This window comes from Ochotona curzoniae, unplaced genomic scaffold (assembly GCF_017591425.1).
Source record: "Ochotona curzoniae isolate NIBS_2020 unplaced genomic scaffold, NIBS_Ocur_1.0 contig_2754, whole genome shotgun sequence".
Lineage (NCBI taxonomy): Eukaryota > Metazoa > Chordata > Mammalia > Lagomorpha > Ochotonidae > Ochotona > Ochotona curzoniae.
Genome location: NW_024465582.1, coordinates 34,458,146 through 34,471,885, shown reverse-complemented (window position 1 = coordinate 34,471,885; position 13,740 = coordinate 34,458,146). Strand labels below are relative to the sequence as shown.

At 42.2% G+C, this 13,740-nt stretch overlaps 1 protein-coding gene across 1 annotated transcript in view; it reads right to left on the bottom strand.

Annotated features, from left to right (window-relative positions):
• MAST4 (microtubule associated serine/threonine kinase family member 4) overlaps window positions 1–13,740 on the bottom strand; it is a 594,255-nt gene that overhangs the window by 107,271 nt on the left and 473,244 nt on the right. The window contains exon 5 of the mRNA XM_040977340.1: window positions 1,761–1,849. Coding sequence (XP_040833274.1) covers window positions 1,761–1,849 — 89 coding nt within the window. The remainder of the gene's footprint in view (window positions 1–1,760; window positions 1,850–13,740) is intronic.

Genomic DNA, 13,740 nt, shown 5'->3' with positions numbered 1-13,740 from the left:
ATAGCAAGTTAAGGTGCAGTCTGGGATGCTCACACCCCCCATCAGAGTGTCTGACTGCAGACGGGTGACTCTGTGCTTCTGATCTAGCTACCTGCCAATACGCATGGGAGGAAGTGAATGATGGTCCAAGTGGTCAGGGCCCTGCCACCATGGAGGAGACCTGGATCTGGAAGACATTTGGGGAACTTTGACTCGCAAATGGAAAACCTATGTGTTTGTCTCTCCCTCTCTGTTACTCTGCCTTTCAAATAAACAAACAGATCCTTTTTATGGGTGACTCAGTTGCGCTATGCCACAGCTCAGTCACCTATTTTCTAATGGATGCATTCTTTTCAGATTGTTATACATATTTAACCATAACAAATGAGCTGCCGACTAGCCTAGAACATGTCTTCCTGTACGCAAGAGGTTTTTAGCTAGGATAGATGTTCCTGGAAGTGACTGGCCCATCTTACAATACACCTGCTTTTCCTTGACCAACATTCATGTATTATTACGGGGAAATTAAAATTCCACTTCTAAGGAGCTCTTGTGTTTCAATTCTTCTCTCTAAACTTCTAATAGACAATTCTCACTCACTATGGCAGCTCCGTTCACCTGCAGCACTACCTTTTGGGAGAGATGGCAGCTTGGCCTTGGAATATGAAATTGAGGTCATGTGAAAACCTGTGCATGTGAATCTGGGTGTCCACAGCAGCACGGTGCAGACAGACCTAATCACTCATCCTTCATGATCACGTAGATACCGTCCTAGAATCCACATCCTCCCACCATCCTTCAGGATCACTAGACACTGTGCTGGAACCCACAGTCTCTTCTAGTTCCTTCCAGCTCCTCCCACAGTCTGACCCTCACCTGCTTTTCCTGCTGCCATCAAGTACACAAAGCCTGCATTACAGCCATTCACTGGGCATTCTTTCTCTTATCCATTCCTACCTGCCAAAGACTTGCCTATTTTCCCTATATTGGAAAAACAGCTCATCCTATGTCTCCCTAATTTTGCTTATTGGAATTAATTTCTTTCTTTGCATCATCTTGGCTAGATCTTCCAGAAAAAAAAAAAGACAGCCTATAGAGTAGTCTTCATTGCACAGTTTTTGTGATTTAATTTAATTTTCCTTATAATTTGAATGAAGTACTTGAGGTCAACATACTTCTCTTGAATCTTCATCTTCCCCACAATGGCTTTAATCATATAACAATAAAATGTTTTTTAAAACTTTGTAGAAATGGAATTAAGAGATACTTTCTATGTAAAAAAAAATCCTACAAATAATTGGATTTTCTTATAATACATATTTTTATGAACTTCTTGAAAATACCTCATGCACAAATTCCAAAAGTTGTTACATTGATATAAACTTCTATTTTTTTTTCATGAATTCTTTGTGCTATCATCATGGAGAAGTACAATTACAGGGAGAAACACAGTGAACAGCTTTTAACACTAATCTACTTCAGCACATCCAAACGAGTTTCCTAACATGGAATCCTTCTCTACATGTCACAAATTGGCAAATAAAGAAATAGATAACCGAAGAAGATCTTGAATTAAAAAAAAGTTATTCTGCATTTCAGAAACCAAGTGTTCAAATAGAGGCTAGGGTGGGTTTAACCTATCAGAAAGAACAGTTTCATCCTAAAAATCACAGGAAAACCAAAATGCAAAGACAGGCCTGAGTCTTTAAATGCTTTGATTACTTAAAAAAAAAAAAGCCAACATCAATAAAGCAACACTCAAGAAAAAGAGAGTCATTTACCTGCATGAGCAGACAAAGGGGAGTGCGGCCGAGGCAATGCTGGTGACTGTCCATTGCCTATCAAGCTTTTCCGGTTGCTTGTTCGGCAACTGTCAAAAGGAAAGGAAAAAGAGAGCGTGAAGAACAGAGGGTGGCACCCACCACACTCAGGCATGTTCAGTGTAGGCAGAGACGAGACTGGGCAGCCCATTCGCCCCAACACTTGCTCCAATATTGCAGTTTATTACACAGTCACTTCTATAGTGTCTGAGTCTTAAATATGAGGAACCAGAATACATTCATACAGCGTAACATCATCAATATTCCTCACCATCAGGGAAGCTATAATCAAATGCCTTCTTTCAGCTCCTGACTGTAAAGATGTGACATGCCATACAACTGAGTGATAAATTATGGATTCCAATCAGCAAACCACAGGTAGCACCTTTGTTGACATGAAATTTCTAATACAAAATCACATGCAATGAAGCACAGTAATATTAATCTTAAATGATGTACTAATTAAAATCTAATTATTTAGACAAATTTCATATTTATGCCTTTTGTTAATGGAACAGCCGATGTCTAAGATAAATGCATTTTACCACTCATTCATTTTTCATCTTGCATACTGCATCCAAATTCCTTATTAAGGTAAATGTTTCAGAGTCATAACACAGATTCCCCTGTATGAAAATAACAGTGGTGGTCTCTTTGGCACAAGTACACAAAGTGAAGGGTTTTATCTCAAATACCCAGGGATTAGAAATAAATTACTCCACATAGGCACAGGCACATTTTTTTGGTCTTAGTTTTGCTGGTAGGAAATGATAAAATGGTTAATTCAACTTCCAAAGAGCATTAACAAGCCTTGGAGGAATGCAGCAAGCACTAAACCATTTGATAGAAAGAGCGGAAGTTTGGTTGATTTTCATTTGCATTCTTCAGTACAGATTATACTCCATTCTCTCTTCTCAACAACCGAGCCCATCTGGTCCCAGTGGCCCTCTTCCCATCCTGGTGCTGACCTCAGCCACCAAGATGCACCTGCTGTGCCGCCAGCTTCACTGAGAACAGAGCAATGTTCCTCCATGTGCCCCAACAGAAATGTTCACTTGACTTCTAAATGAGGCATGCAAAGCTGGTGATTTTCAGAATTCACATAAAATGTTTGAAAGGGATGTTTCTAAACAATCAAATGATCCATTTCAAAACCAAACCCAATTCCTTTGTGCAGCATTGAGCTGGGAGCCAAACCTCTCTTCTCGATGCTTGTTCTTCATTATCATTTGTCAACATCCTCCTCGCCATAAGCCCAGGCTACATCATTTCCCTTTCCTTTTTGCAGCAATCAACATCCATTTGCATTACCTATGAATTCAATTAGTATCATGTTTACTCACCCTAAAAGAAGCTGAATAAGACTCGGCCCTTGATACTTCATTAAGAAGTTGAATTGTGATATTATCAACTCATCTATCAAGAATTGCATTTGACCTATCAAATTCATAATCAGATTACTTTTAAGAGATGTTGTAGAATATACTTAACATTCATTTATATTAACTTGCTGATGGTGACAAAAGAAAGTATAAATGACAGATTTATATGCTGGAAATCTCAGCAAGCTTACTTGACCAAGCCCTGAAATCCAGGATAGTTATACAAGGACAATTCGTATTTAGTCTACATGGTTCATAACTATTCCTATTTATTTTAATTATTAATGTTTATATATCTCAGTGTGTCTATAATAATCTAAAAACTATCTTAATCAGACCTGTCAGTGAATATGTGAGCTTCTTTAAAACTACAATTTAGAAAATGGCATTTCTTCAAGCAAGTCTTGAAAAACAGACTTCTTCCTAATAAAAATAAAGTGACCCCAACACTATTACAGCAAGCAAAATATTCAACAATTCAAATTTAAAACAGAAAAAAATGACACAAAAGGAGATTTAAAAAAAAAGTATATAAACAAACCTACAAAGTTAACTTTTAATGGTCAAAAGAACAAGACATTCTAAATAATTAAAAGCTTTTTCTCTAATTTATTTATCAATCTTCAACACAAGCTAGAGATGGTATTAAAGCTATACTAGACTTGAAGGCCCAGTGCTATAGCATAGTGGCTAAAGTCCTCACCTGACACACACTAGGATCCCATTTGGGCACAGGTTCTAAGCCCGGCAGCTTCACTTCCCATCCTGCGAAAGCAGTCAAAGACAGCCCAAAGCCTTGGGACCCTGCACCCACATGGGAGACCAGGAGGAGGCTCCAGGCTCCTGGCTTCAGATCAGCGCAGCTCCAGGTGTTGTGGCTACTTGGAGAGTGAATCAGTGGATGGAAGATCTTCTCTCTGTCTCTCTTCCTCTCTATATATCTGACTTTGCAATAAAAATAAATACATCTTAAAAAATATAAAACTATATAATAGGCTCGGAACACAGAAGCTTCAAAATATAAAGTGTTCCTAAGTGCAGCAAAGCCAAAACTCATAGAGCAAGTCTAATTTCCACATAGCATCCAGAAGAAATCTGTACCTTTACAAAGTAGGCCTTTAGACTTGCAAATCGATTTGCTGCTAACATCCTTCAGGCTAAGACAGGCATTTCATTGGGCATTTAACGTTGGAATACCTGGATTTGGGTGCAGCAAGACATTTTAAAATCCTAAGAAACGTTGCCTTGATCAGTTCTCCAAGGCAGGGGATGTGGACAGCCATCTACTCTCAACACGACTGATTCTGTTAGACACCGATGACCAATGTTCTAAGTATCTAAAACTCAAGTCGTGAATTAAAAACTGAGAGGATCCGAGGTGGGTAGGACCATGAGTAGTAGCCACCAGCATCGCCAATAGCACCTGGCGCTGTTCACATCAGTAATGACATGGGTGTCCAATGTTGAGCTGGCTTCTGCCATCCTTAGTCAGTTAGGTATCACACCCTTTCCTACCCATGAAAGGAGATGCTGACGGCATCCGCGTGGGAGGACAGGTGTCCAGGTGTGTGTGACCCCATGCACTCACTCCGCTCACAGGAAACACCTCCACTTGGGCAGAATGCAGCTTCCCTCTTTCAACATGACTTAAGCTGATTCTTATTTTTTTTTTCCCCTCATGCCATCACCCAAGGGAAAAACAGATGATGGCCCACAAGATAAACCAGGAAGCAAAATATTTCTTGCAGCAGCAATCTCTTGTTAATGGTTGACCCTCATTCAATCCCTTGAGATTCTGGAGTTGATCTCCAGTTTTCAGCCTTAAAGGCACAGGCACATGACCAGCAAAAGGAAACTGACAAACAGCTATGAACGGTTCAGTTACTCCCGTCCCTACAAACGCCTTTCAAACTTCATTGTTCAGGGTGAGCAACAACTCACCCTGTCTATGCTCAGACAGGAAAGCCAAATATAGTAATATTGACTTCCCCAAAAGGCCCCTCTCCTCTCTCTCATTCTCCAGCTGCAGCAGCACATGGAGAATCTTCCATTTCCTGTGAAAAACATGCCAAGTCTGTTCACCCAATTTGTAAGGTGTCTGTCACTGTTCTATCAACACAATGGCAAGGATCCTGTCCTTGCAACATCAGAAATTAGTCTGAGAGGAAGTTGCCTGGAGGTGCATGTTATGAAGGCAAAATTAACCAATGGTGGATCATCACAAACTAGCATTTCTTATCTCATTCCTTCGGTTCCTCCCTGGAAAGGTCTACTTATGGACAGGCACAGGACACTAAAAGCCAGCTCTTCCCCACATGAGGTAGGAAACGTTCCCTCTGACTGTGGACCTGGACTCTTAGGAGAATGGGAAGATACAGAAGGTAGAACTGGCTGGGCCCTGGGAGGCAAGGACAGAGCAGTGCGCATGTGAGTGTTACAGCTGGACAGTAGAGCAGTGAAGAGGCTTCGTGGTGGCTCAAGGCTCGGCAAGCAAGTGTTGTGTCTGCTCAACCAAAATCGGTGAGGACGGAATAGTGGCCACTCCTATTTGTAAATTCACTGTCAATAAAGCAGTTTGACAAGGACCTTGTCAATCTTTTAATTCCTGCCTCCCCTCACTCCCCACCCTAACAGGGTATTAGGAAGAAAGATTCACCATCTCTAATCAGGCCTACTTGGAGGAGTGAGCACCAACAGGAATACAGGCCACTCAGAGGAAGGAGAGGGAGGGCAGGTGGAATGCGTGCTTCGGGCCATGTCTATGCTCAAGACCAGCTAAGAAATGCAAGAGCAGGACTTGCATATATTCCACAATCAGATCTCTCAGGAGTTAACTCTGTTAACTATTAGGTCTCTAAGCTCCATGAGGCCCCGGCACTGTGGCCTTTCACAATTGTTCTGAGTAGCTGAAATTCAGCTTGATTTTAATTTCCCTTCACCTTAAGACATGAATTCTGATCATGTCTGATCACAACAAGGTAGTCATTGGAAAAGTCCCCAAAGCAGTAATTGTTGCATTCACAGTTGACCCAGGAGTTCCACACGGGGTACACTATATGCACTGTCCAAGAAGCACCCCAGTAGTTCTGGGAAGTGAGGCTACATTTTCTTTCCTGATCCTGATGAACACGATACACGAGCACAAGAGACCAACTCTAGGCCAAAGATTCGGTGCCGGTGAACTTCTGCTGTTTCCTCATACCTTAACTGAATCGCAACATCTGGATATTCTTTCAATGGTTGGTAAATACAAGTAAAGGAAAACCAGGCATAATTAGCAAGCAGAATGTTCCCAAAGCTTTACTGCAAGCGGTTTGAACCAAATCAATCTTTACTATCCCATAGGAAGCGACCAGACCATCTATCCCACCTATTTCCAAACTTTAAAAAAAACAAAGTGGTTAGAGACAGAAATCAAATATATCCTGACTTCTGAGCCAGTCACATCTACTCTCCGAGCAGGCTTCTGAAAGAATTGTAGCTTGTAGCTTTTCCATTCCTTTCTGGTACCACTGCATGCATACATACATAGCGAACAACACATGTACGCGGCCCTTACATTTTCATTAATGGCATCATACGTCTGCAAAACCTAAACTGTGCAAAAGAAAGGAATGGATTTCTTGCCAGTATCTTGCCAAACTTTCTCTAATGAATTTTCTGATTCTATAAAAGCATACACATATCCTTGTCTTTATGTTCACTATGCTACATTGAGATTCTATAGGGCTGAAGTGAATTTGTACAAAACTGAGACTAAAGCAAAAGATTTTTCTCCAGGTAGTACACACAAACTACTGTCAGACATAATTGACATCCATGCCATAGAAAGATGACTCCAGACATTTAAACCATTGTCCTATAAAGCAAAATCATTTAATAATTCCCAACACATATTCATGCATGTCTATTTTTAAAAAAGGAATAGCTTTGGGGGCCTGGCGCAATAGCGTGGCCTACTGGCTAAAGTCCTTGCCTTGAATGGGCTCCAGTTCTAATTCTGGCAGCCCCACTTCGCATCCAGCTCCCTGCTTGTGGCCTGGGAAAGTCAAGGACTGCCCAAAGCCTTGGGACCCTGTACCTACACGGGAGATTAGGAAGAGCTCCTGGCTCCTGGCTTCAGACTGGCTCAGCTCCAGCCATTGTTGCTGCTTGAGTAGTGAACCATTGGAGAGAAGATCTTCCTCTCTGTCTCTCCTCCTCTCTGTATATCTGCCTTTCCAATAAAAAAAAAATCTTAAAAAAAAAAAGAATATCCTTGGAGCCTGCTTTCAAGTTATGACTGCTCTCATTAAACTTGGACACACGGTCATTTCATATTGGTATGACAGTCATGTTGTTAAGTTTTGGGTAAATTACACTTGAGCACTGGGTATACAACTTACTCTAACTTTCTTTTCTTCCATTCAGCATTATATATATATTTTTTTTAATAATCTTAGTTTATTAGGGTACAAAGGGTCACGGGCTACAGGGTGAAAGTGGGTAATATCATTGTTTCCACACTAATATAATCATTTTGCCCTGTATGTAGGGTTAGGGGAGTAACAAAGGGGAAAGCCCCACCCTACCTCCCACCCATCCCCCATCCCCAACATGAGGCGCGCTCCAAGGGTCCTGCTCATACAGTTTTGATAGTTCATCAGTTCTGGATTGCTGCCAATCTCTCCGTCCCAACCGTAATGAAACCTATTCAGAGTCCACTGGCTGACAGTCTCTTGATGGTTGGGGTTCCAAGATCAGCAGTTCAGTTGGAGAAATATCCAAAGAAACTTCATCTGAGTTGATCCCAGATCTGATTCTTGAGTGAGTTTGCTAGTACAGACTCCAACACTGTTCGTCACACCAATCAGCTTATGCATATGCTGGTCGTTGCGATTACTGGGTCCGTTTGGCTTCCAGCCCTGTCTTCCTTGTGAACCAATGGGTGTTGTAGTCCAGCTCGATTCTACCCACTTCATACTCGGTCTTCATGCAAACCAGTTGGAGCTGCAGCCTAGTTGAGGCGACTCCCCAAAACCCCTACCAGTTCTGCCCCCTACCCTGGTTCCCATGCATGCCAGTATGTAATGCACACATGTTCAGTCTGTCCCACATCCCATTTAGCTCTCGCACACATCAATGGACATTGAAGCCTGGTTCAACCCAACCAACCTATTATCCAGCCCATACACCCACTGGCAGGTGCCTTTCTGTCAAGCCACCCCTGCTCCTAGCCTGGGCTTCCTGCTGTCCAGTGAGGGTGGTAACCCTGAGGGAGGTGCCCACTATTTCCCTACTAGGCCACACCCACTCCTAGAGTATGCAGTCTCCAGGTAGTTTTGGCATTTGACTTGTCAGAATTGGCTCCTAGTACCAGCCTCTGCCAGCTACAGCATTATATTTTTGAGATTTAACCATGGCAACATAAATATGGGTCTAATCCTTTTCTTTTTTAGATTATTCATTTGAAGCAAACTATAAGATTTTTAAATGCACTCAAATTACATATTATGGACATTTCTTTTTCCTTGGCAACACTATATATCCAGGATCCTGCATATTTGTAATTCTGATTGCAAAAGCCTTGAAAATGTCTTTAATAAGAAACTTCAACATACAATAAAAGGCAAAGTTTCTTGATCATTTTCTTTGGACATTTCCCCCAAATCCTGCGTACTGCCACTTCCCCATATCTCTGTCTTCACTTTCATCCTACTGCCTTTTGGAAACCATATAAACCAATGGGACCTTTCTCGGGCTGTCTCCATGACTACATCTTTATTTTTTTCTTCTTTCTTTTTAAGATTTATTTATTTTACAAAGTCAGAATTACTGAGATAGGGAAAGAGAGAGAGAGAGGCGGAGAGCTTTTCCATCTGCTGGTTCATTCCCTAAATAGCAGCTTTGGCAAGAGCAGGTCCAAAGTTATGAGCTAGGAGCTTCTTCCAGCGTCTCCCATGTGGGTGGAGCGGCCCCAGGGACATGGGCCATTCTTTACTGCAGGATCAGAAGTGGAGCATCCAGGATTACAACCTGCACCCACATGGGATGCTGGCACTGCAAGGCAGAGGATTAGCCTGTTGAGTCATCGTGACAGCCCTAAAAATCAATGTTTAACATCTACAGTATGTAAAGAGGGAGAGGGCAGGGCAGAAAGTCTTGGTTTTAAATTAGCAGTCAGGAAAGTCTCCCTGGGGAAGTGGTGTGTGAGACAACCAGAAGGGAGGAGGTTCACCGTGAGCCAAAGCAAAGGCCCTGAGGTGCACCTGCTTCAGAAGCAGCAGATGGGGAACCTGGGAGGAAGTACCAGGAAAGGAGACAGATGGCAGAGGCAGATCTGTGCCGTCTCGTAGGCCACAGCACCGAGTCAGCTGATCAGACTGAGAGAAGGCAAGCTACTGGAAGATTCCAGAGAAACTCTGACTGGGTTTCAGATAACCATTCTGGCTGCTAGGCTGATGTAGTCACAGAAGAGACTTCAGAGACTCATTAGAAGTGAAGCTGATCTGCATCCCAAATGCTTTCTCCTCTTCTTGTGATTCTGATTTCCAATACAGTACTGATTTTAAGGAATTAGTTCATGGGCCGGCATTTGGCTCAGCAGTGAATCGGAGTCCCAGCTCTGTTCCTGGAACCAGCTTCCTGCTAACGCACAGCCCAGGGGGCGGCAGGGGATGGGTCAAGCAGGTGAGTTCCTGCCAGCCATGTGAGAGACCTGGACTGAGTTCTCAGATTTCAGCCTCAGCCTGTCCCATCCCTAGTCACGTGGGCATTTGTGGAAGGAGCCTGGTGATGGGAAAGCTCTCTCTTTCCTTCTCTGCCATTGAATAAGCAAACACATTTTTTTTTAATGAGCAAAAGTGGCCCCCAAACCCAATACAGGTGTTATAAGAGTCCATGCTCCTTTGTACAGCATCCAGTAAACTGCGGAAACAGTAAAACCTGACACTGTAACAAAGGCCAAGCCTGATGCTGAAGCTTGTGCATATTTGCATCAACATAATAAGCTGGTTCACGGTTATCCAGGGGATGCAATTATTGATACTTTTGGCTGAATACCTGGACTAAACTTTTCCATTAGCAGAAAAATTCTTGTTTGAAGGCATTAATTATGATGAGAATGAATGCTTGCTTATGCTGTTTTCACCTAAGAACAAAAAAGGTAGGCTAAGTTTCATAGCTAGAGGAAGAGACAGTTCTCCACGCTTTCAGAGTTTTTGAGGCATGCAAGCCGAAAAATATAGACACAACTTTACTTTACAGAAACATATCTAATTTATTACGATAAGCCTCCCGTGAGGTCTGGCTCTATTTTCTGTCTTCATGAGGAAGTGATAGCTAGAAAAACAGGTGTTTAGAAAGCACATGTATCTGTGGAACATGTATTCTTAAACACAAAAGACTTGTGGCAGATCAGAAAACGAAAACATCTTCAAAGTTCTTACAGTACAGAAGAAAAGACTTATTTACAGATAATTGGATTATAAAACAGAATAGGGAAGAACCTCGCCATGTACTTGTTGTTAGCTCACGCAGGAGATAAATCTCCAATTTTAAACATATTCTCATCAATAATAAATACAAGACTTTAACAGCACATACCATGCATTGCAAATGATCCATTAGTTTCACAGCACATACTACAGGACACATTGACATATATACCATACATACATAGTTATCTCCGTGTGACTGTAGTTCTGGTATCACACTATTAGCATTGGACTGATGGGGCCGCCACTCATCAAGTGGAATCACAGGAATCCTGGCAAAGAAGGGGGCACTCTATAGTCACTCACTCATCTCATAAAATGACGTGGTGGTAGGCATGAAATCTATCATCTAGAAATAGGGCATACATTCCTTGGGAGTAATGGAATTCAGCTTTTTTTGGATAATCCTTTTGGATGCCCAGGAACATAAAGAAAATAAGAATGACTGGAACAGAGATCCAGTAAATATTCATAAACGGCTGGCTAAATATGATTCCTGCCTTTGAGAAATTTAACATATAATTTGTAGGGCAGTCTAACTTAAACACTGAAGTGATCTAAAATGGAACAACATAATCTACTGCTCCTGGATTGATCAAGGTCATATACGGGACCAAGAAAACACAGAACCAATGAAGGTGTCCTGCTGGATGCGCAGTGTGAAGCATCCTGCTGCTAAAACCTAAACACACATCATTCTTTACAAAACACAAGGGAATCATAGGTATGAATAGAAGAAGGAGCAGTGCATAATGGTCAAACACTACCTAGGATTTGTACTAACAGTGGAGACTCAGCTGCCAAAAATGTTAGAAGTAAGAAGTAACTAAATGAGAAGCATCTAGGTGTCTATACCTACCAGCATTTTCATTTATTTTATTAAAGATTTATTTAGTTTTATTGCAAAGTCAGATATACAGAGAGTAAGAGAGACAGAGAGGAAAATCTTCCATCCAATGATTCACTCCCCAAGTGACCACAACAGCTGGTGCTGCGCCGATCTGAAGCCAGGAGCCAGGAGCTTCCTCCAGGTCTCCCACACAGGTGCAGGGCCCAAAGGCTTTGGGCCGTCCTCGACTGCTTTCCAGGCCACAAGCTGGATGGGAAGTGGGGCTGCTAGGATTAGAACCAGTGCCCACTTGGGATCGTGGCGCATTCAAAGTGAGGACTTTAGGCGCTACAGGAATCATGAGTGGTAGCCAGCCTGCAAGTACTATCCAGGAATTTCAAGTCACCAGGGCAGGCCAAGACCTGAGAGCCTTGAATAGCTTGAGGAGTCGCTGACAGATGACTTTCAGATAGAAGATTAGCACAACAGCAAAGATCAAAGACACACAGTAGTGTTCCTCCTGGGAACAGGGTGGGAGAGAGCACAGGGAAGGCCGGTCATTATCACTGATCAAAGAACATGTCCTGTGCTAGCCTGGTCCAGACATTGCTTGGAATCACTCCAAATTCCTAAGGCAATCATCCTACAAGGACAGAGAGCTGCTGCCACACAACTGGGCCTACCTCTGGCTGGGCAACAGAAGTGCAAAGCAACAGGCAAGGAAGAGAGGGGGAAGTTGGGGCCAGTTTATAAGTGGCTGAAAAGTCAGTAGCAAATATCTATAGGACTAATACCGAAGCCTCCAGATGTGCCCCCGGATGTCACAGTGAGAAACCAAAGAGAAGTTAATAGACAAACTGGCATATCAGGACAAAATAAACAGAACTCTAACTCACGTTTTCCTAATTTCCACTTTGCAAGTGTGTGTGAGTACACGCACACGCCTGAGTAAGCCATCTTGGGCTTTTCAATCTCACACTTCACATTCAATAGAATTATGGATATTCCAAAATCACAACTTGATACATCTTTTTCTAAGGAATAGAAAACTGAGTTCAGTGTCCTATTAAAATGACCTCAAATTAAACTTAATGGCATTGGATTATTATCAGTTAGTCAGTGACAGAATCAGTCTTACAAAGGCCTTAGAAAGCAATGACAAGAATCAAGCCACAGAATTCAACAGCTCACATAGGTCTGATCTTCCTTCCTGGAAGTAGCAAAGTTTTCCTCTGAACTCCTTTCCCCTGTACTTCATCTCCTATGTTACTGCTTCTAAGAAATGGTCAATGTTAAGCCACTGCTTGCAACACCCTGCATCCCGTATCACTGTAACTGTTCCAAGTGCAGGCTGTTCCCCTCCCAATCCAGGTGTCTGTAGATGAACCTGTGAAGGCAGTGGAAGACAGCCAAGCGGTTGGGCACCTGTCATGCACAATGAAGGACTGGATGGATTCCAGGCTGCCGGTGTGGGCCTCTCCAAGTCACTCCTGTTTCACGGACTCAGGGGAGCGACTCAGAGGACAGAAGATTCATTCTCTCTCTCTGCTTTTCAAATCAAATATCTTTTTTTAAAAAGAGAAAGAAATGGTCATATGTTTTAGAAAGCTGAATCCAGACAAGTTCCTATTTGTTTACAGTTTATCTATTTTCATTTAAGAGTGGTTATTGAACTCGGTTACCTCCAAAATGATTTGTGGGCATCAAAACCTCTAGGCCAAACTTGCGGAATACAGAGAATTTAAACGTCTTTTTTTTTCAATTAAATGTTAATTGAAAAAATATCTACATACTCCGATATCTACATACTCTGATATGGAATGTTATTGCCCCATGTAGCATCCTGACTGTTGAGCAAAGCGTCCTTTCCACAAACTCCTTGGAGTCCCCTTCATGTGATAAACTAAAATAGTATTCTTCTACTACCCATTCTAGCTTCTTTCATACTTCAAAATTAAATCTCAGATTGACTTGCTACATAAAGAATAGATTTGTCAAATATATTCTAATCCAGCACTACACAGATGAATACTCTCCCTAAAAAAAATAAACTTCTTCTTGGTCCTGGGGACTCTGACTGCTCCTTCTGAACCCACAATGGGAGCTGACTTCTGTGATGACCGACGCTCCTTTTAGGACACTCAACAGAAATGGATTTCAGCCCTAGAAAGCATCTACTGACCACTTAGCACCTTTCAGCTCCAATGCGTGCTGCGTTGCCCCAGCAGCCTTGGCTCTCCCCAAGGCTAAGCTTC